This window comes from Vavraia culicis (genome assembly GCF_000192795.1).
Source record: "Vavraia culicis subsp. floridensis unplaced genomic scaffold supercont1.3, whole genome shotgun sequence".
NCBI classification, from domain to species: domain Eukaryota; kingdom Fungi; phylum Microsporidia; family Pleistophoridae; genus Vavraia; species Vavraia culicis.
In genome coordinates this window covers 141,533-163,684 of record NW_007360606.1, presented here as the reverse complement: position 1 = coordinate 163,684, position 22,152 = coordinate 141,533, and the positions used below count along the sequence as shown (strand labels likewise).

Below are 22,152 nucleotides of genomic sequence, written 5' to 3'. Positions count from 1 at the left end.
TGGTTCAGAAAAGTGTGAACGTGCCGTGTTTTGAAGACCAAGTCTTGGCGCAAGAACGAAGGGAAGTGGTTGGGAATAAACATTGGAACGGTGAAAGTTTCAAGCACTCACAATAGTTGTGGCTACGTCAAGTACAAATAAAAGATGGAACCTTCGATAGACATGTGGCAGATAACAAGTCCTTTAATTTTTGTAGATGGTGTCTAATCCACCATAATTACACGTCACTCCGCATTCGATCGATTCTTTCTTTTTGATCCTGCAGATAAAACCGGAATGCTCATCAAGAAGAATATCACCATCGTATTCCACAAATGCACCCAGAACACCAAGCTCTAGGATCATATCAGAATCCTCATTTTCTGTGTAGAACCTATTTCGGACGGTTATCGAGTCAATCTTCTTCATTAGAAAGTACCTATCTGGTTCAGCGATGTAATCCTTGAAATTTTCCGTTATGATCGTGTTGCCGCCCTCTCGCATACATTTGAGAAAATAAATCTTCTCATCCCCGGTTTCGTAGTCTTTGGCACTTTTAAAGTCGCCGAAGTGCTCATAGATGGTGCTGATCTGCGTATCGCTCAGGTACTTTTTAAGGACATCCTTGTTTTTGAATACTACCTGAAACATTTTTAGGCCAACAATTTGCAGCTCGATCGAAGGAAGCGTTATGGCATCAGAGTTTTCGATTTGTGTCCGCAGGTGCATGGTGCAGTTGTCGTAGTGATCGTAGTTGTAAAAATGCCTGAGGTACACGAAAAACACGCTCTGTCCGGCATAGATAAACCTATCGTTTTCAAATTTTCCGTTTTTCTCGATGTCTTGCATTGTCACGTGCAGCATTGTTACGCCTTTTTTCTTCAGTTCAAACATCAAATTCTTCTTCTCAAAGAAGTTCTTGGACTGAATGCCGGTGTTATCGTCGAGCAACAGTGCTATCACATCGCTGTAGTCATTCACCCTGATGAAGGTGTTTCTTGTTAGTGCCACCATCTCAACAAATTTTGGCACGTTCTCGGGCAACCACACATTCTCGTGCAGCGTAGCGTGTATCTGATTGAGTCTCGTATTCAATTCCACAAATGACACCGCTATGGTGTTAATCTCCACCTGTTTTAGGATATGAGCCTTGTCGAGGAGGTAGTCGGTGCGCGTATATATGAGTGTAGGTTTGGTCTTGCGGCTCGTTCGCTTCATTTTCACAAGCATGTTGTACATCTCATCTTTTGTGTCCATTTCATAGGTATTCTGGTCCATCATGGCCCTATACAACAGGACATTCATGATTTTCTGCAGTTCCTGTGCCTGGAGTACCTTATCTACCGGGAACTTGGAGGGATGCCCTGTAACATTGATGGGAACGAAGCCATCTGTCGTGTTTATAAGAGTGCCGGCGTAGAGAAGGTCCTTGAAGTGATCGCTCATAAACAAACCACGGCAATTATTTTTATAATACAAAAATAAATGATGGATGCGTCAAGCTGCAGACTTTTTAATTTCAGCTGTCTAACCGTACATTATGATGAAATATCTGCGAATGTAAACTATTTGCATTTATTTGGTGCTGCAAGCGAGAGTCTATCACCAGAATGCACAGGCAGTTGTTTTTACCGTTCTGGTGTAATATGAACCACCAGAAAATACGAATTATTCAAATTGGGATCTTTGCAATGATGAGCAGGCAAAAAGTACCGAAGCATTTCGATGCGCGCAAAGAGATTTTATTGCAATGGAACGAATAGCGTTTCTCATGAAAAACAGGCACGGTACGAGCCTATAAAATGGAACACAAAATAGGAGTGGTTCAGAGAGTAAGCCAAATTGATGTGAACTCTTCTTTGTTCCATGTGTTGATATGAACTCTTACGTTTTGAGCGGTAGAAGTTGTACCATTTTCTTGACAACCTGTTTATTTATCATTCTACACAAATTCTGGAGAAGCGTATTCTCAGTTGATAAATCGTTTTATCAATCCAAATTTGTATTTTGGTATAACAAGGAAGTAAAAGACGCGGCGAGAACGAATATCAACGATCTTTTCCCACAAAGTAAAACATCATCTTGAACTACCACGAGCAAATTGTTGTACGGGTACTTTGAACGTGCAATCACCTGTTAATTTTTCATGGTGGTCAACGCAGCATCGAGAAGTGTACCTGAATTGTACACACCATTTAGCGCAAAATGACAGAATCGCAACATTGGCACCTGTTTGATACTCAGTACGGTACGATATGCAATGATAAGTTAAACTTACAGGTCCGAGTTATAGAGCAAGGAATGTTGCACAGCAGTGAGTAGTGAAGTAGCTTATATGAGTAGAAATATCAATAATTGCAAATATGTGTATTATCATAGCTATACTTCAATTTATATTGCAATATATCGAACACATTATCAGACTGGAATTACTGTTTTATTAAAAGTGTGTTTAATTACTAAAGTTTAATTAAGTTAACCAATCATTAGCGCTGATCGCGCATTGTTGGTTTCTTCCACACGAGGAGCATGGATCGTTACGTAATCAATGGCCCATTTCAACAACTATTTACCATATTTTGCTCTACTCGCGTATGCTTGTAAAAAGGGTCTGCGAAACAGGATGCCGTTCATGGAATAAAGAAGAGAACATCGTGTAATTCTTTATAGATGAACAGGTTGTTGATATCTGCTTGGTATAGTGCCATGCCAATACATCTTTCTTGGAGAATGGAGCGCAAGCGTGGTACTTGAACCAAACTTAAGTATTATAAGTTGAAAGCAGAACCAACAGAAAAGCTATTCATCATTGTAGCGGTCTAGGAGTAAAATAAAAAGTGAAAATTACTAAAATTACTACCTGTACACGTTACGCTACGTAACGCATCTCTTTACAGCAGCAATAATAGATGATTCGTTCTACACAACTATTTATTAATACCAAGAACATAACATCATGTTCAATTTAGCACTTGTTTCTATTTTGTATCCTAAAATATTATATTGGTGCAATTTACCATACCAAGAACTTCTATTCAATACCACTCGGCACGCTCAACCGCGATGATCAGTGACATTAAAACCCTTTCAAACGAATCTACAGCATTAAGCACCGATTGGGCTGAAAATTGCACTAGCACCGAACCACAGTATGTAAGTACAACGGATTATGCCGTGTTGCTCAATCTCAGCATAGCATGTTTTATAGGGATGTTCGCCTTGTTTTTATGTGTCTTCCACTCATATCGTGCGACTATGGAAAGAAGAAAAATAGTAACTGGGCATCCTGCTGTGTTTTTAACGCGTATCAATGTAGAAGCGAGAGAACCGCAACCAATGCCACGAGGAATATTGAAAACGAACAAGATACCGGGATTATCACATGCTAATTCAGATAAAACACCGCCTCGTTGTGTAACATTCGATATAATTGAGGATAATTAAAGATGTTGCCGGTGCATGTTCATTGTCTTTTAGGTTCAAAACAGCCTTCTATACCGAATTATTGGTGAACGGGCCGGAATAAAGCAATGAGTTACAGAACGTGATTTAATAAGGACCACACAACCACGTACATTCGATACACCACCGTCTTTTCTCGATAAAGTGCTTAACTCCATGATATTTGTGCTGATCAAATGATGACAGTTCATTTATGAAGGCATATTTTCGTCTTAAATCTTGAGACTGCACCGGTAACCGAATATCTCTGGAAAGTCGTGTCATGTATTATCTTGCAGAGGGAGGACCCTTCATCTTCTATGGGTGTTACCGCTCTTCACCTGCTGCTTCTGAGCTAGCATCTCCCGCCAATACGGTCTCCGCAACGATCTTATATCCTAGAAATCTTCACAAGTTCGTCTGCCGGTAAATTAACGCTGACCAGTGCAAACGAAACGATCCATTCACTCATCGAGTTTCGTACTTTGTACGCCATTGAACGACTGATACCTCACTCAACCGTTGTTTGTCAGGCATGTTGGAGCAAAGGTCTGAGTACAGTTTATTGGTAAAAACATTGCCATGTTTAAACGATGAGCATGCCTGACAAGAGAAATGCAATAAACGATTCTATTAATTGAGTTGGCTGCTTCCGTACAAGGAGACCGTTCTGCGGTGTTTTATGTTGGGAAGGACTAAATCCGCATTGCTTGCCATAACCTGTCCTTTCATGTGGCGTGCAATGGTTACGTCGTTGTTGTTAGCCGTACGATAGGTTGCGGTATGTTGCACATTGATAGGTATCTTTTGCAGCTCGGCCTTGCAACCTGCTCCCATATCTTTGCTGTTGCGCATCGGTTGTGAAAGAATGGTTGCCATATAAGAGACTGTTGCGGTGTATTTGTTCATTTTATTACCGAAAGTTCGTATTTTTTACGATTTCTTGCACAAGAATGTGCCTTAAGGATCAATTTCGATCGGGATGTGCCACATAATGCAGTTTGTGCGTAAACATGGGTTTGAATGAATAAATGCTTATTCGGTTCGGGGAATGGTTTTTTTGCTCGTGCGGTATTATAATAGGCGATAAACATGTGAGAGCTGGCTACTTATCGATTCTATGGATGAAGCATACGGCTCCTATCGGGTACGAACACATTTTGAGGTATGCCAGGTAGCTGTTGTTACCTCGTAAATTCTATCGAGTAATTGTTCTACGCTACTATCATATGCGCTTATGTACGCTGTTCACAGTTCATCTATCGGAACCGTACCTGGTCATTTGTTGCCCGTATCTGCACTATTCGTTGCAGCATCGTGCTACGCATCACACTGGTCGTGTTCATGGTACATACATTACGTAGACTCTGCCATCAATGCGCCTTTCAAATTAATAGCTCTGAATAATTTATCTTATCTCAAAGTATGCACGTAATGCGAGAAGCAAGCGTACGGTATCTAAAGGTCGCCGCTTATGCATTTGTTCTGACCAAGGATCACACCCTTATTCCATCGCTTCAATCTTTCAGCGTGTTTTTTCTTGGCAATGCAACTTTTTTAGCGTGTTCAAGGCTTTAATTCAAAATTGTTTAGGTTCATACACCTTGCAGTCCTTGGAACGAAAGGCCCATCAAAACACTGTTCTGTTATCTTTTTATAAATTTAAAAATTTACTAAAACATGTACGCACCGTGTAACCTCTCACCTACGTTTTGTTTTGTACACAATGTCCAGTTTTTATATCCGCTCAACAAACCGACCCCTATCATGGTTTTCATGGAAACGATTTTTGAGATTGAAAGCACAGAAGATCACGATGATACGTCAGTAATCGAGCGATCAATCGATTATGGAGAAAACGAGGAGAGCAGAAAGCTCACCAAGGCGGAGATAGATGAGCTGAAAGGCGAGATTGAACGCATCAGCAAAATTATAAACAAGAAACAAACCACCAAGCAATAAAAATATGAGGTTTATTTAGTGTTTCTCTATATTTTATATTTTTCTGTTCTGGCATACCTCTGTCAATTTGTTTTCTACGTATTCATAGTCTCTCTTCACCAGATCGCGCAGTTTAATTCGACTCACTCCTATCAGAATGATGTTTTCTCCCCTGATAATGTAAAGGCCAAGTCTCCGCTCCGCATACTCATCGCCAACAAATATTCTGCAAACGGTTTGTTCCAGCGTGATATTGTTGAATTGGTCAAATGACCGCAACACACCGTACATATAGCGACCATCGTGCAAATAGATAACTACGTGGTTGTCTAAAAATATTTCGTAGTCTTTGGTGCCGCTCAAAGTGGAGTTCATGAAAATTTATAAAAAGTGAGGGGCCAAACATATTTGTAATGTTATGGGGCGATAAATGGTAATAGCGATTGAATGTTATGTTGAGCGCGAATAGAGAATGGATCATTTTGGTAGATAAAGTATGCACAAAATTTTTAGTAACAACATCAAAATCTGTGCTACCCGTGAGGACGGCCCACCAATTAGATGGATATGTAAACCTAATAAATACCATATTCTGTAACAAAATTGGCATTCCTAAAAAATACGATTTTACCTGTAACCAGTCAAATGCTCGCTTGTGTAATGGCTGATGCGGTGGGGTGAGCTAAATGCAATGGCTGGTGCGGTGGGGTGAGCTAAATGCAATGGCTGATGTGGTGGGGTGAGCTAAAATAATAGGTAAATTTATTACTTTGGTTATCGTAGAAAAATGGTTTATTCTACGGTGACTTGAGGGTGTAATAATTTTGGTAATTTTGTTCGGTAGTACATCAGGCAGCATTTCTAAAGTTGCTTGTACTTAATTCGTTCACAAAACATGTTTATTTACCTTCATACAAAATATCTTGTGTTAAAAATGCCTTGTACACATTTTTCAATTGCACAAATTTACAAGTTTTTTACACGGTATTGGCAAACAGTGTGTTAATTGAAGTACACAGCCTGTAAAACAATATTAGAGAGGATAGTACGTATTGGGCGTACTGATCGGCATAAAAGCGAAACGCATGGAGCAGCGCATGATGAGATGGGACAGGAACAATGGAACATTTTGGTTACAGAGACCGGCGAGCTTTACCCACTTAAAACAGTAACATGTGCTGAAGATAAAGCGCTTGTAAGAGTTATTGCCATAGAACGAAATTAATATTTACTTCCAAATTATCACCATGGTTTACTTTTACGATTCAATTAACCGTCTCGAGGTAGAACAGAGTAATGCACCTATGATTATTTTGCATGGAAGAACACAAATCTGTACTGACTTATTGGTGTTATGTACAACCTGCAGTTAGAGATCAGGCTTGTGTTTGTTAGCTAGAAGTGATAACACATGATAAATACATTTTAGTGGCAACGGGCCGTTCCAAAAATTTGAGATGAACTTTTAACCTCTTGGTTAAAACCGCAAATAGTCGCTCAAATATGACCATTGTACCAATAAGACCTGAAAATGTTTTGTCTGGTAAAGAGGGTCAAATGGCTATGCTATTTGAGGTTCTCAGCATTCGTTCCGTTTATAATTACTTAAAAAACTTGTTATGTCATTAATAAGAGAGGATGAGTGTCTAGCGCTCCCTAAAAATTGATTAATAATTGATCCTATTTCAGTGGTGGTGCCGGATCAGAAATGTTCTCTTCGCGTTTTAACACGGGAACATGTGATCGTAACTAATTAAAATATAAATTAGGTTGTTGTTGCAAACGTGCACGCATGAGAATGCTGTACTAGGCAGTTGTTTTAGTTTGATCACTAATATCCGACCTATTTTCAGGTTAACTAATCTGTTAAACCGCGCACCATCAATCGTTCATGAACACCTATGTGCTATAAAACGAATGTTACACAATTTCTGTGCCTTAAAGTTGATTTTACCGATAAATTAACCATAGATCAAGTTACGTTGCTCCATTCAATTATTCAATACGCAACTACATCTAATCAAACCAAGCTTGCCTTTGATATGATTTGCAGACATGGCTAAGCTTAATATAAAGGATGATGAGCAATACGAATCGTTTCAATAAAAATTGGTTCAAAGTGAACAGATGAGAAAAGAAGTAAAAATGGACGTTAAGTCGTTAATATCATTTATCGGTTTATTAAGTGAGCCAACAAAGCTAAAATATGCGGTGCACAACAGCTGAAAGTACTTCCTTATCACCATTCATGTTGCCGTTTTGTATTAATTACGGCTGAGGCGGTGATCCACGTGTATAATCTAGCCAGTTCGGAATAAAAATGATTGCATCACTTCAATATATCTTAGAAAGTACAAACGACTGCTTATATTTGCATCATACGCAAATAAACTTTAATCACTGATCCGCGGCATACTTTTTAATTTGCACTTCGCCGTGCAGTACCACGGCATGATTGATAAGATCGCTTGATTAATTTACCTGGTCCCCACAAATTATTCACACCTGTGCCAGTTTAGTAGCACTACGAGGATACGTTATGACAGGAACTGTGTAAAAATGAACAAATAAGTGTACTTTACACGGAATGCAACAAGCAACTGAATAGAGCGTGTAAGTTATCGGTCTGCTATCACCCATTACCGCATATTATATTGTGATCAGTTACTGATGACCTGATTAAACCTAAGTCTGTATCATCAGCATTCTGTGTACGTGTAAGAAATAATCAGTGGCTTAAAAATGATAAATTTGCGCATTCAAAAGTATTTAAGCAGATGGTTTCGTAAATTTTATGAATTGCCTCTGCGCTTTACTCACGATATTTTCAATGCTCGCTCTTGCAAGATTGAACCAAGTAATGATGGACGAGGACACTAACTTTCTTTGGCAAGACTATGAATCTGTGGATATTGCTGAGAATGAGTCGAAAATGTCAAGTGAGGTTGAATTCGGGCAGAAATACAAGCCTTTTGACCCTAAGGACACAATTGCTGCAGTCCAGCAATTAGTTTCGGCTACGTCAACGGTGGAACAGAATAATTTGAAAAAGTCGGCCTCTGCAATTCAGGCAAGTATAAGCACAGGAATCAACAATTTAAACAAAGCACTGGAAAAAGCAATAACAACCCAACTAAATGCCATACCAGGGGTTGAACTGACGGGCATCACCGCAATTGTAAATGACCTTAGCCATAAGTTGAACGGGTTTCTCACCATATACTCGCAAACATCTGACCAAGACTTTGTAACTGCTATCAATGCCTTAAAGAAGTGTTTGAAGCTTGTGAAGGAGAACTATGATGGTGAAAAGGTAACGCAAACACCCGCTGAATGTGTGCAGGCGCTGATCAACAGTCACGCAGCTGCAGAGCAGAAATCGCGCACCACGCTCAACAAACTCGTTAATCAGACACTAACCGCTGTACCTAAGTCCTCACTCGTCAGTAATTTGATTTCACAGATCAAACAGCTTACTATTACGGCTGAGACTGCCATCCTGTCCGCGACAGCAACGACTCAGAAGAACATGAGCAACTTCGTCCAGCGAACATTCACAAATGCACTGGAGTTTAATGCACTGCAACTGAATAATCTTCAGAAAAACCTGGCAACTACTTTGCAAGCAATGCTTAAGAACCTATACACCAAAGGAGGAGTGCCTTCGAAGTACTTGTTCAAACAAACCGGTCTCATAATGTTTGATGAGAATAACTCAATATCAGAGCTCGATCTTCTGGCCAGTTCTTGGTTGAAATTTGAAATGCATGGCACCATTGTGTTGAACGCAGGAAAAGTTGACATGATCTGCGAAAAGTTTTCTCTGAATGGCGAAGAAACGCTTTTCAATAAGTTGTTTCCTCGTTTCTCGTTCAAATCCAAGGGCAATATAACTTTGTGGCTGTTGGAAAGCACCGGTCCCTCTGATGAATACGATTTCGGGAGCCGTGGAACGATAACATTGATGCCATCGTCAGCAGGACATAGCAACACTATTATAACGAGTAGCGCATCAGTAACGCACAACGAATACCGGTTCAAATCGGATGGACAGATAATTTTCGGCAAAAAATTCGCTGCACGAAACAATACGAACCCGATCGTTGTACCAATTGGTACTTGGGTGCCGTTCACGTCGTCTGGTGCCATCTCATTCCCATGAGTTGAAGTAAAAAGTTTTTGAAGTATTGTCTGTGGTACCGACCGATCTGTTGGTCGTGTCCTTGCGCAGCTCTCTTTTATATTTTTACACCTCATTTTAATACGTTCAACGGCAAAATTTGATCCGTTCTTACACGGTAATACCTACCAAACACGTACACAGGCATGCGTTGGGAAGACGGCATCCTGAACATAATGTGACAGGCCTGTTCTCTTTAACCACGGGTGATCGGAAGGTGCAATGTATTACTTGCCGTTCTGTAGGCATTAAAACTTATTTACAGCACTCCAGAGCTCTCGGTAAAAAGTTCTAGTCAAGCTCCTTGGTATCAATTTATCAGAAAAAGCATCTATTTATTGAAGACACGCTCCACCTCTTCATCATAATTTAACTGGAAATTGTGCGCCTTGTTGTACTTTACGGCCTGTGCTAAACATTTTATCGGTTCGATGGAGTGCTCCAGAACATCGAGTTCCCAAAATTTGTTGTTTTTCACCAATTTCTCGTGCAGTAGAACGTGTTTTTTCATCAAAAAACACATCGCATTCAAAATAACGTACGTCTTACCAGACGAAAATGATAATAAGTGCTGTTTCATTGCATTTACCAGCCTGCTAGCATCAGCAAACGAGAGACACATCCGATTTACAATTTGAATAACAAAATCGCACATTTCATCGGTGTTATTTGTGATTTGTTGGTCAAAATAACCCAAGAATATGTTCAGAAAATCTGAACAATAAAAATTATACTCTGTTAAGAGTATGAACAGGCATTTGCAGGCTAGAAAGGAGCATCTTTGGTTTGATGAAGCGTCTGCGTATATCTGGTCGGCAAGTATCTTAGGCTCATCCATCAAGAATATCAAATCGACCATATTGGTGTATAAGTAGCATTTCTCATCATCCGATAACTTCAGCTTGAAAATATTGACAAACACCATATCCAAGTTTTCATCAACAGCACTTGGCAACCGCTTCAGATAGCAAATACTTTTTCTAAAGCGCTTCCTTCTTATTTTTTTGGTATCAAAGTACGTTATTATCTTTTCTATTTTTTGTTCTGTGGTTAGTTTCGGTTCCTCTGTCTGTTTGTTGGGATGGCTATCTATCTCATCATCTATCCGTGTTTTTGCATGCTCTGTCTGTTTGTTTTCACGCTCAGTCATGGGGCAGGGCAACTCCATCAAAAAAAACAAGAATTTAACGATTTCATACCGCGTTGCTCACTCAACAGAAATCAATGTTTTCCACAAACATTGAATGAATTTGAGGAAAAACGGATATTGTAATACTTGCTGTCGAGTTAATGACTTAATGTTGCATGCTGAAGAACTTGAAAAAACGCAAAGGATAGATCGAAATTTAGTCAAGAAAATACGCATTTCTGATGTATGTAAGGATAAATAAATGTGCTCAAAAGAAATCACACATCTTTGTGGACATGAAAGTACTCGAACTACGAGCGGCATACTTCATTATCTAATGGCTGCAAAAATATAGCAACTGTGGTTATTACCAGCTTATATTTCATTTTTTGTTATTTATTCGGATCAGTTTATCAACCTTTTGTGCTGAATTATTGAGCTGTTTCTTGGTTTGTGCTAGCCTTCTCGAATATTTGGTCAAGTGTACAAGAACCTGCTACGCAACCAATGAGCAGGTTTAATAAACAAATAAATTGTTTGCTAATTTTTGTGCAAGTGTACACTTTAATACTTAACAATTGCTTGCAATATGAAGCACGAATTTTTACCCGTAAATACTCAAAATATTGCTTATGTTGAGTGTTTGCGATACATTCCTTTTGCCGGCTACATCTTTCTACCGAAATTAATGAGCTAAACGTAAATTCTTATCATTTTAATCGTTAATTAACGGGCATTTCCATGTTAATTCTGCTCCGTGCGTACTTCTTCCGCTATACAAACTTTATTTATAACCTAATCTCTAGTTAAGTGCTTTGCTACGGCACGGGACCCGATCTCGCGATCATACTCTCTGCCCTCCCCAGTTATCGCAAATTAAAAGCCACCAATTAAATTCAAAATGTAGCGGTCCCCAAAATTAAAATATGAAAATCGTTGATAGAATACTAAACCACAAGGAAAAAATCGTGAAAAATATGAGTCGAATTAAAAGGATTCTATTTGTAATCGCCACGCTCGCATTGTTCTTCCTAATCCCGTTCAAAAACACCGTATACAACAAGGACTCAGGGTATGCACACATAACAGATCTTGACAACGTATATTTTGATAAGAATGTGTACGACGAGTTTGTGAAAGTTGAGAGTCTTCTTATTTTCGAGTCACGACCGAGCAAATCGCTATGTGAAACGATAATCGTGTATGGTCGGAAGAAAGACATGTTTTTCTTCGTAAGGCTTGCCTCTTCAATCAAAAAAATGTTTTGTAGGCGAAAAAACGTGAAAATAATTCTGAGCGATAGCCACTACGAAATGGCTACACCGTCATATTTCTGCGAAATACACTTAGATTTTGGTGACAAAGCAATGGTTCAAAACAACTTTATGAGGCACCTGTCACCAAACTCCGACTTCTTTTTCATCACATCGCATTTTTTTGTGCCAAGGCTACATTTCAATTTTTCTGACGTTTTGTTCAACGAGTTTAACTATCGAAATGTCAACCGGGTGTATATAACGATGGAAAAGGACATGGGCTCGACAAAACGGTTTTTAACCTATCTGAGATCACTGTTCAACATGGATTCTCATTTATTCGGTACCTACTATTATTTCACGCTCGGTGATCTTTATTGGGGAATGGAAAACTTTGGCCCCTTCGCATTTTTCACCTCGTTTTACTATTTTGTTGACATTTTCTACAGACCTTACCAAAGAAGGCAGCCATGGACATTGCTGTACTTTATTTCTCCGCTTTTCTCGGTTTTTTTCCTCAGCGACGAAGGCGTAAGCCTTTCTATAAATGTTGCCTTCTTTTTCATTATTAACTTCAAGGTGGGCATATTTTTCGTCTTACTTGCATACCTGAAGGCAGCGAAGGAAGTTCTTTATTCTATGCATATCAAGTAAATGGAATTGTGGAGTATCCATTGAATCATTCTAGTTGTGCTGACAGGCTACAATTTACAGGTGTTCATCTTTTGGCGGTAAATTTTACCGCTCTGTATGGGTTGTTGAATGAGTCATCGATCTGCGATTACACATACAAAATGCCGTACGAACTAAACAAATGACAAGTATATGGTTAAGTATACTTCCTTCTGCATCCTAAAGCAGTAAGCTACACTAAAAAGATAAAAAAGGCGTTACCTACTTTTTCTGACAAGTGTTAGTGCTCAATAAGACGGTTCAATACTTCGATGCCCGTATCATTCGCTTTCCACAATAACAATCATTTTCTCATCGTGTAATTTCATTACAAAATAGTATTTTGGTGCTTCTATTCATCGATGACAAAGAGTAGCTCACCGCAGCACATCACAAATTTACCTCAAATACTTTTACTTTTTACGCATCACACCTAACTACCATTCATACCTCCATTATTAGTACTAATACGCCATTTTTCACAGGATGCAAGTTCTTTGTTCATTTATTGAGGCGGTGCACGAATATCTAAGAAATAAAAAATTCATCTTAAACACGAAACCGCTGTAAATACTCGTTTAATCTGTTTGCATGTGATTAATCTGCAAGCTGAAGTAAATTTTGTTCATGAACCAAAGGCTAGTGGTCGCAGTTGGTTCCAGCGTGCCAGAAGCGTGTGTTGTTTAGGAGCTGTGGCATGAGGAGATGAATAAACGTACTTTTATTGAATAAGAAAACTTTTGTGGAACGATAACTTCTTCATTACAACACGGTATGATTGCCTTGGTTCAATGCAGAATGTTACGTTACTTACTTCTTTACACATATGGCATCTTCCCGGTGTGCCACTAACAAGTCAAGTTACGTATACATCATTGATATACTATCGTGCAGCGGTACATGACTCATAAAATACCCAATTTACCCACATTTATTGCGTTTTAACAAACATTCGTACGGAATTACACAGCTACCCAGTAAAATAAGATTTTACTAATGAATGCCATTTTCTGCAATATGTTAAATCATGGAATACACAGCAAATGATTACGCTCCATCTTTGATCATACAATAGTACATTTATACGATCACATAATTTCATGTTTTTGTGGATTGTGGCCTATCTTTCCTAAAATGGATGATCTTTTTCACCATAAAAGTAAATCAGTGATTCATCTAAGTGGCAATTTTCGCCTGACACAGATATACGCTCTTCTTTCGCTACCTAACAGCGATACTAATGTGCGGGTGAACGGCACTGAAAATTACTTCAAAGGTTTGTTCTAGCGATCTAAATGCAGAAATTTACGCAAGGCACCCGAAAGCGTAATTAGTAGAGGCCTTGATATTAACTGACAGGTTTAAATATGAAAACGCAAATTTTAGTACTTTGAGATAAATCCGCGCTGCACCCTCATCATAAATAAAGCTAAATTTGTCGAAATGCTTCAGTGCAGTTCATCATACATTAACGGTCATACGATCGATGCCAAGTGCAGATGCTTGGTAGTTGCTAATCCCGTGATCATAACTGCGAGTGCACAAGTAGGACACCTCCTACTGTGTCGCTCTGAGTTTACATCGCAAGATCCTTGGTAAATGTCATTAAATGGATTAATGGTAAAATTAATTTTTAATATGTGTGAAAATGACATAATACAGGGAGCAGAACTCAATTTTAGCAACGAAGACAGGTACGTGAAAGGAAATTGTCTTTCGCAGCATTCTATGAAGAGAAAGATATGTAGCCTGTTTACTTGTTGAAATAGGCAATTTATACGGAGAAATGCGCTGGATACCAAAAAAACGAATAAGATACTCTCCTTCGGAATCAGTTGCCAAACAAATTAAATCACTTTGTTAGAGAACAAATCGTTTGTTTCAAAACTTGAACGTGCGAGAAAATCAAATTATACAGCATATCCTCGTACAAGCACACCGAAATAATTAAATCTCATCCAAATTAATTGACCATTTTCATGAAAAGAGCTGATTGGGAATAATTACATCGAATGGCTCCTCATTCCATCATAAAAAATTTGACACGTAGTGACGAAAAAGTTTGTGATTTGTTCATTTTCTTGTGATTTGCCCTTCGTGATCAAATCAAACATGAATCCTGTAAAAGCCAATGTTCTGAAACGCACACTCCTGAGACAAGTAAAGGCAATAAAAAATAAATCAGCAGACATGGCAGATTTCTTCCAAAATATAATGGTGAGTAGGACATTGCTGAAAAGAACATATGCAACGGCAATTATGCTTGCAGTACTGCACGTTGTGCTGAAGGATAATGTTGCGGTGTATTTGTTTGTATTCGTTCTCAAGAGTTTTGCGCTTAACGAGGTGATTGCGATAAAAGAAGAAAATCTGAGGAAAAGATACCGCTTCAAATACTTGTTGTGGTACTTTATAACTGTGTCAGACCTGTTCTTCTCCAAATCGATTGCACGGCCGTTCTACCTATTCTTGCAGTCGCTTGATTTTCCAGTTACTCACGCGTTCTTATGTTTTAGTCTGTATATTCTGGGCATTGTGTATTTCATCCTAAATTTACGGAGAGGTGTGTTGAGAAAGCAGTTCTTGCAGTTTTCTATCACACACTTCGCAATAATGATGATCAATTTTCCTGCCCACTGTGTCTTCAGAAATATAAAAATCGGAAAATTCTGGTTCCTGTATCCTGTGGTGCTGGTAGCTACAAACGATATTTTCGCATATATCACAGGCAAGCTCATTGGCAGAACACAGTTGATCAAGTTGAGCCCCAACAAAACGAGAGAAGGCCTCATAGGCGGTTTTATCTTCACGGTCATTGTCGGGCTGCTCAGTATTTACCTGAAACTGCGGTTCAATGTCTATGATGGTGTATACGATGCCACAATTCTTGCCAAAACAGTTACCAAATTCAAGATTCCTACGATATATCTTCACTCCGTTGTTCTTATTCTCTTTGCCTCATTTGTTGCACCCTTTGGCGGTTTATTGGCGAGCGCGTTCAAGCGATTGTTCAAAATGAAAGATTTCGCCACATACTTGCCGGGGCACGGCGGAATAACAGACAGGATTGATTGTCAACTGCTGATGGGCATTTTTACGAGGTACTATATCAGTGCGTTTGTTTTAAAACGCAAAACCACGGTTGATCAGCTCACCGATACGATTATTTACAGCTATAACACGGATGAAATGAGAAAATTGGTGCTAAATATTGCAAGATACATGATAGAGTAGGATACAACGTGATAAATAGCATCCGTAACTTGAGGAAATATAGTTTATGAAGGCTATTTTATCGTGTTTGTGATGTGCCCAATGTCCAAAAGCATATTTGATAAATTTAACTAAATTTGATACTCAGGTTACTCTTGTAATCTTCAGGGTTGTGCTGTGTGAGGGGTAAGTACGTCGGCCTGAGTACGCTGATGTGTGTTAGGGAATAAAAATACTTTAGGTAATTATAAAAGGCACGGGAACAAAGCATTATGGTCTGTGTAAACACGGTTATTTGATCATATATGATGTCCAACATGTTTTTTGTCGTTAGATGCAGTATCACAAATGAACATAACACGTGCTAACCTAAGAATTAACCACGCTAAAACATGCTTCAACTCCAGTAAACAAAGCTTTTTGCACGGTTATTAAAACTTGTCTGCATCGAATAATACGAATGAGTTTTATTCCAGGAAAATCGATCAAGAGGAACTGCCGATGGTATAAATGATAACATTTCTAACATGGACATGTTCGATTTGGTTCAATGTACATTGAGGAGCGTCTTTGATCGACAACAAATACAGACCTTTTGCGATGCGTCTATGGATAAACCTCAAGTAAGTTATTGTAGCAGCACGATCCTCATGGCGAGCAGCCGATAATTTAGATTGGCATTGAAGCATTCTTTACAACCAAGCTGTTGCTCTCTTTCTTATTTATTTTCGGTTCTTCGTATTTTACACACCGAGTTGGAAACAAGCAGCCGATAATTTAGAATCAATCGAATGCCATGCGGTGTTTCTGAATCGTGTGACGGAAATAAAATTAAAGTAGTTAAGAAATATCGTTACATCGTTTCCTGAAAGCTGCTTTTTTGTTTTAGAACATTTTGCGATTCGCAGTGAAGCAATTTTGTTTCAGAAATCTGCTTAAACAACAATTCTCTCTCTGGCACATGTTGAATGACCTCACACTGAAATACATCGAGAAAAGGAATGCACCTACCGCCGTGTTCGTCCCAATATTACTCCCAATAAAAATTAAGGAGTCGGTGGATTACACCACCAAACAGCTTTTCAACCTGAAGTTACTCCAGGAACGGCAATGTTTGCCGAGTTTCTCGAAAAGAAAACAAAAGAGGGAAGAGATTAATAAGGTAAAGAGCGAAATACGCATTCTTATTGTTCGGCTAGAAAACTATCTGAAGGAAATTAATGCGCTTGAATGCACGCTGGTGCTGAAAAGGCGAATGAAAGACCATTTCGCACAGATAGTGCATTCCCTGCTGGTAGAATACAGGGAAATGCAACAGAAATATCTCAGAAAAATAAAAAATTTGCAAATTTTCGATGATCTAGAAGATACGCGGCCGTTCCAACCCAGCCATAACCAACCACAGAAACTCATTTGCCAGAAGAAACAGAACGATATAGAAAGCATACGCTCGTCGTTGTACTTCATAACCTCGGTATTACTTGAGATGAAGACAATAATTGCCAGTCATTCCAACATGATAGACAGAATCGACTATCTCGTTGATGAGACCAATAATAATCTTCGAATGGCTAACAAAGAAATAGAAAAGGTTCCATCCAAGTATGGGGGTCTAAAAGACAGGTTTATCCTGGTTCTATTACTTGTCACGATCTGTCTTCTTTTTTTATTGGTCCTTAAAATTTATCGTAAAAGACTAAATTTGGAAAGGTTCGTGGTCATAAATGGAAGACAAATGATTCAATAAAAGGTATTAGTAAGCACATGAAGAGATGATTACCTAGTATTGAGACATATCTCTGACTTAAATGTCTGCTCTTTTCGATCATCAGATCTGTAGTGTCATATTTTATTTAAAAGAGAACATTGTGGAGTCAATTAACTTCATTTAACTTGATCCTGCGCTCGCGACATGTCACACATAAGTGATTCTGTTTGGGACGATTGATAAGCCTTTTTTGGCTTTTAATGATGTATTTCCACCACACGTACGCAGTGTTTTTAGACAGATGCTATCAATGATGCTGTGTGTGTTTGGTTGGTAGAAAAGCGTGGAGTTACGGGAGAACATACAGAATAAATAACAGGTTATATGGCGGTAAACAGGCTAAAAATGTTGTCAATGTGAGAGAATCATAAATTACTTAATTTTTGATCGTAATATATCTTGGTCAAAAGGCTTCAATTAATCTCAGAATTATCATAATGGATTAAATTGTTCGATTTTACATACCCAGAAAATGGAAAGACTTTCTGAAATTGAGGAATCTCTTGAGGGTATAAACACACAAAATGAGGATGAACTGAGCGCAACTGACATATTTTCATTTGATGATCTTGACAAGCGACGTATTTACCTAATGAAAAGACAAAACGACATACCACTCGATGATCTTTTGCGGTTGTGTGATGAAAAGGACTTTTATTTGAAGATGAAGAGCATCGAAATAGCATGCAAAGTGCACACCAATACGTTAAGAGACAGTCCTAACTCGTTATTTTGGCAATTTGTTCGTAGTACGCTCATCACTGAACAGGATCATGAAATCGTAGGTTTTTTACTTAAATGTCTGCGCAATTTCTTCCTGGAAAATTTGCTGAATGAAGAAGTAGACGAGGAATTGTGCACGGACTTAAGCAAATCCGTTGTTCTTACAGATAAAGAACGCATGAGCTTCGGTTCGAATGACCAGCAAAAAGATGTTACAGCCGATGACATTAACCTACTAAATATACGCATTTCAGGCTATCAGCCAACAGAAACAGGCGTTGACATGTGCTATGAGGAAACTATGGATGATTGTAGTGCCGTTTTTGACAGTTCAAAGTTTCTACCGTATTCTAAACGATACAACCAGCGTAGAAAGATTGAGGACTTTCGTGTGCTTTTTATTTCTGATGTTGAAGTCCAACACAGGCTATTATCCTTTGTAGAGACGGATGATTTGTGTTATAACACGCTTTTCTTATTTTGGTTACTTTCGTTTACCAAAGAGGTTTTTGAGAAGTTAAATCCTGTGGACTTGATCGGTGCTCTAGCGAACAAAATTAAGAAGGACTCGTTGGATAAGATCTTCCGGATGGCGTGCCTGATCTTTATGAACATAAAAAAACACGATCTGTTCATTTCGCTGAAGAATCTGCATCTAATGCTCAACACCAGCAAGATAATGCTGAACAGGAAGTCAGAGGATCTTGAATACAGCCACAACAAGAAGGAGCTTTATAACTACATAATGAAAAAGATAAAAAACGTTTCATCGGTTGAAAATTACTTGAAGGAGCTTTACAGCGGTCATTTAGAGCCTACACTTTACCATTTTGAAGAAAGTTTTTGGAATGTAAATCTGACCAAGCTGCAGATCAAGAAGCACGAGATAATAAAAGCAATACGTTTGTATCTGAAGAGAGGAGAAAGACAAAATGTGGTGATGGCGCTCAACGATCTACTTATGTTTCACAATGTGGATGCATCGATTGGCAGGCTGATAGAGAACTACGGCGTGAAAGACCAGCTAATAGAGCTGTGTGGATCAAATGACAATGAAATACAGTTCCTGGCACTGCAAGCTTTTCTTAGCGTTCTTAACCAGCAGCTGTATTGAGTATGATACTCTTCATTAAACTTTGGTGTACCTTCAGATGGGAGAATGCCTTCATTGCGAAAGCATTTTTTATTTCGGTGGGTTGATCCCACCATTTCTATTCTTTAAACTTCATGAGCATTCATTTCGTGATGTTCAGGTGCAGACACGTAGTTGTTCACCAGATATTAATTTACGTATGTTCGTAGACCAGCGGGTTGTCTTACAAGTGCTAGTGTTCTATCCCTCACTGAAACCAACCGTAATGAATCTTCTCACCATTGCATCGAATGAAGATTACACAACGGAACATATTTGATGGTACATCAGGTCCAAGAGATCTCAATCTATGGTAAAAACGAAAGGTTACAGCATTTAGGTCTTCAATAACGCTTTAATAAATATATTACCGATCTTTACACATTACCATGCAGCATCTGCTGTGTTATTGTCTATTGCTAGGAAATCATTCTATTTCTCTGTGACCTGGCGTAAATGTGCGCAGCGATGAGTATGAACTAAATATTGTGACAGGGTATCTGGCAGATCTTCTGGTCGTACAGGCCAAGGAGTTCACCATTCGAGAAATTGGTGGTAGAAATAAAGGCAACAAGCGCTTTTGTGTCACTCTCAACGAAGAGCAGCAGAATGGCTGCCCTTTTTATTCGTGGTTTTAGCCACCCCGTGCTGACAGAATAAATTACAAAAAATTTCATCCCCCAGTATGCAAAACCATCTCGACACCGGTGCAACGGAGCAGCGATCTTCCGAAGCAAGGAAAACGATCGTAATTGGCACTACGATGATTAACACGCTGATAAGAAGTACGCTTGGTCCATTTGGAATGACCAAGCTGCTGACGTGTGAGGACAAAATAAAGGTAACCAACGATGGAGCGACGCTCCTGAAAAACCTGGTGATAGACAGCGCAAGCGCACGGATATTGATCAACGCATCGGTCAGCCAGGACTGGGAGGAGGGCGATGGCACAACAACCATCGCAATTCTTGCATCTTTGTTGGTGGAGGAGGCAAGCAAGCTTGAGGAGATTCATCCCATCCAGATAATCAGGGGATACGAAATTGCGCTGACCAAGGCTTTGGAGGTGTTGGACAGCGTATGCTTTGTCATGAGGGATGATGATATGGTTGCATTAGCTAAGACAACGTTGAACAGCAAGATTCTGCGTTGTGACCTGCAAAAGTTTGCGGAGATATGTGTGAATGCTATAAACTTGATTGAAGACCGCGAGGATTTGAATTTGATCAACATTATAAAGACCGAGGGCGAGCTGCAGCAGTCGTATCTCGTGGACGGGTTCATCCTGGACAAGGATGTCATCGTTCCGACATTGAAGAATCCACGTATTCTTGTGGCAAACACGTCAATGGACACCGACAAGATAAAAATTAACGGAGCGCAGGTGAATGTGCGCAGCGTGAGCGAGCTATCGCAGATTGAAGATGTGGAGCGACAGCGAATGCAGGAAAAGGTGGAGAAGATAGTTGGTGCTGAGAATGGTATAGACGTGTTTGTGAACAGGCAAATAATCTATGATTACTTCTTGCAGCTGTTCAGAGAAAAGAATGTAGTTGCGGTTGAGCACGCTGACTTTGAGGGTGTGGAACGGTTAGCGAACGTGTTGGGGGCCAAGATCATGAGCACGTTTGACTCGTTGAACGACTGTATTGGCGGTTGCGAGATGATAGAGAACGTGCATGTAGGAGAAAAGGTTATGGTAAAGTTCTCTGGGCTGAAGAAGGGGGCGTGCACGATCGTACTCAAAGGATCCACTGCTGAGGTACTCGACGAGGCAGAAAGGAGCGTACATGATGCGCTTTGTGTGCTGATGCGGGTCAAAACAGAGAAAAAGTTGGTCTATGGTGGCGGAGCAACCGAGATGGAGGTGGCACTTGCTGTCAACAATGTTGCCATGAGAACGGAGGGAAAGGAGAGCGCAGCGATCCTGGCGTTTGCTAACGCGGTTCAGAAGATACCGCAGATAATTGCGGAGAATGGCGGTTTTGATGGAGAGGCAATTAAAGCGAAATTGAGGGCGTTGCACGCCAAGGGACGGCGCACTTATGGTGTGGATGTAGAAAAGGGAGACGCAGGTTGCATGAAGGAAAGGAGTGTTGTGGAGAGCCTTAGGATCAAGAGAAGGATTTTCACAGCAGCAGTTGAGGCTGCTTCAATGATTATTAAGTGTGATGGGCTGATAAAGTGCAAACAACGAGAAAGAAATCGTGAATAAATTCGTATTTATCATTCGGAGCCATTGGAAACATCAACACTACGCGTTAGCTGTAGATAACGCAACACCTTCCTTCTAAGTTATGGTAAGACTCCTTTAGGAGCTGAAGGCATGGTATGTTATCACACGGACTTTTGCGACCGAGCTACCCTGTGTTCCGTTAATACACTGTAAGTCTTTTTTTCGGTCAAATACTAGCATTATTCCACCAAAGGAGCGTGTATACGTCTCTTTAGCCGAAATGTTTCTAAATTTAAACTCCCTCTGGCCGTAATTACAGTCAGATGAAACAGGGAATCTCCTCACCAACAGGTCCTAAGGTATCTTTTTATTTATATGATCTATCAATTATGGTAAATATTACATGATAAAGCAATGAATGTACATTCACTGCGATAAATTCTTGGAAAGTACTGTTCTTCCCACTGAATACTCCCGTTTTAGCGTGTATACACTGACTAGTCGCATATCCCGGTTTACGTCAAAATCAGAGAGCGTTATTG

General features: G+C 39.5%; 10 protein-coding genes across 10 annotated transcripts; 7 read left to right on the top strand and 3 right to left on the bottom strand.

Moving 5' to 3' along the window:
• Window positions 1-165: 165 nt before the first annotated feature.
• On the bottom strand, window positions 166-1,427 carry VCUG_00302 (uncharacterized protein; the record flags this gene model as incomplete). The annotated part of the gene is made up of 1 exon (XM_008075129.1): window positions 166-1,427. A coding segment is annotated over one exon (1,244 nt), but the record flags the coding sequence as incomplete, so codon positions are not given.
• A 1,615-nt stretch (window positions 1,428-3,042) lies between these two features.
• On the top strand, window positions 3,043-3,423 carry VCUG_00301 (uncharacterized protein; the record flags this gene model as incomplete). The annotated part of the gene is made up of 1 exon (XM_008075128.1): window positions 3,043-3,423. The coding sequence occupies one exon, from the start codon at window positions 3,043-3,045 to the stop codon at window positions 3,421-3,423; it is 381 nt and encodes a 126-aa protein (XP_008073319.1).
• A 1,972-nt stretch (window positions 3,424-5,395) lies between these two features.
• Window positions 5,396-5,736, bottom strand: VCUG_00300 (uncharacterized protein; the record flags this gene model as incomplete). Its single annotated transcript, XM_008075127.1, has 1 exon — window positions 5,396-5,736. One exon carries the CDS (start codon window positions 5,734-5,736, stop codon window positions 5,416-5,418), a length of 321 nt encoding a protein of 106 aa, XP_008073318.1. The 3' UTR covers window positions 5,396-5,415.
• Window positions 5,737-8,155: 2,419 nt separating this feature from the next.
• On the top strand, window positions 8,156-9,523 carry VCUG_00299 (uncharacterized protein; the record flags this gene model as incomplete). The annotated part of the gene is made up of 1 exon (XM_008075126.1): window positions 8,156-9,523. One exon carries the CDS (start codon window positions 8,156-8,158, stop codon window positions 9,521-9,523), a length of 1,368 nt encoding a protein of 455 aa, XP_008073317.1.
• A 345-nt stretch (window positions 9,524-9,868) lies between these two features.
• On the bottom strand, window positions 9,869-10,772 carry VCUG_00298 (uncharacterized protein). Its single transcript, XM_008075059.1, has one exon. It carries the CDS (start codon window positions 10,707-10,709, stop codon window positions 9,873-9,875), a length of 837 nt encoding a protein of 278 aa, XP_008073250.1. The 5' UTR covers window positions 10,710-10,772; the 3' UTR covers window positions 9,869-9,872.
• An 824-nt stretch (window positions 10,773-11,596) lies between these two features.
• VCUG_00297 (uncharacterized protein) lies at window positions 11,597-13,029 on the top strand (the record flags this gene model as incomplete). Its single annotated transcript, XM_008075125.1, has 1 exon — window positions 11,597-13,029. One exon carries the CDS (start codon window positions 11,597-11,599, stop codon window positions 12,578-12,580), a length of 984 nt encoding a protein of 327 aa, XP_008073316.1. The 3' UTR covers window positions 12,581-13,029.
• A 1,579-nt stretch (window positions 13,030-14,608) lies between these two features.
• VCUG_00296 (uncharacterized protein) lies at window positions 14,609-16,608 on the top strand. Its single transcript, XM_008075124.1, has one exon. The coding sequence runs from the start codon at window positions 14,711-14,713 to the stop codon at window positions 15,830-15,832; it is 1,122 nt and encodes a 373-aa protein (XP_008073315.1). The 5' UTR covers window positions 14,609-14,710; the 3' UTR covers window positions 15,833-16,608.
• A 164-nt stretch (window positions 16,609-16,772) lies between these two features.
• VCUG_00295 (uncharacterized protein) lies at window positions 16,773-17,572 on the top strand (the record flags this gene model as incomplete). Its single annotated transcript, XM_008075123.1, has 1 exon — window positions 16,773-17,572. The coding sequence occupies one exon, from the start codon at window positions 16,773-16,775 to the stop codon at window positions 17,556-17,558; it is 786 nt and encodes a 261-aa protein (XP_008073314.1). The 3' UTR covers window positions 17,559-17,572.
• A 479-nt stretch (window positions 17,573-18,051) lies between these two features.
• VCUG_00294 (uncharacterized protein) lies at window positions 18,052-19,454 on the top strand (the record flags this gene model as incomplete). The annotated part of the gene is made up of 1 exon (XM_008075122.1): window positions 18,052-19,454. One exon carries the CDS (start codon window positions 18,052-18,054, stop codon window positions 19,414-19,416), a length of 1,365 nt encoding a protein of 454 aa, XP_008073313.1. The 3' UTR covers window positions 19,417-19,454.
• A 638-nt stretch (window positions 19,455-20,092) lies between these two features.
• VCUG_00293 (uncharacterized protein) lies at window positions 20,093-21,667 on the top strand. Its single transcript, XM_008075121.1, has one exon. It carries the CDS (start codon window positions 20,120-20,122, stop codon window positions 21,647-21,649), a length of 1,530 nt encoding a protein of 509 aa, XP_008073312.1. The 5' UTR covers window positions 20,093-20,119; the 3' UTR covers window positions 21,650-21,667.
• The last annotated feature ends 485 nt before the right edge of the window (window positions 21,668-22,152 follow it).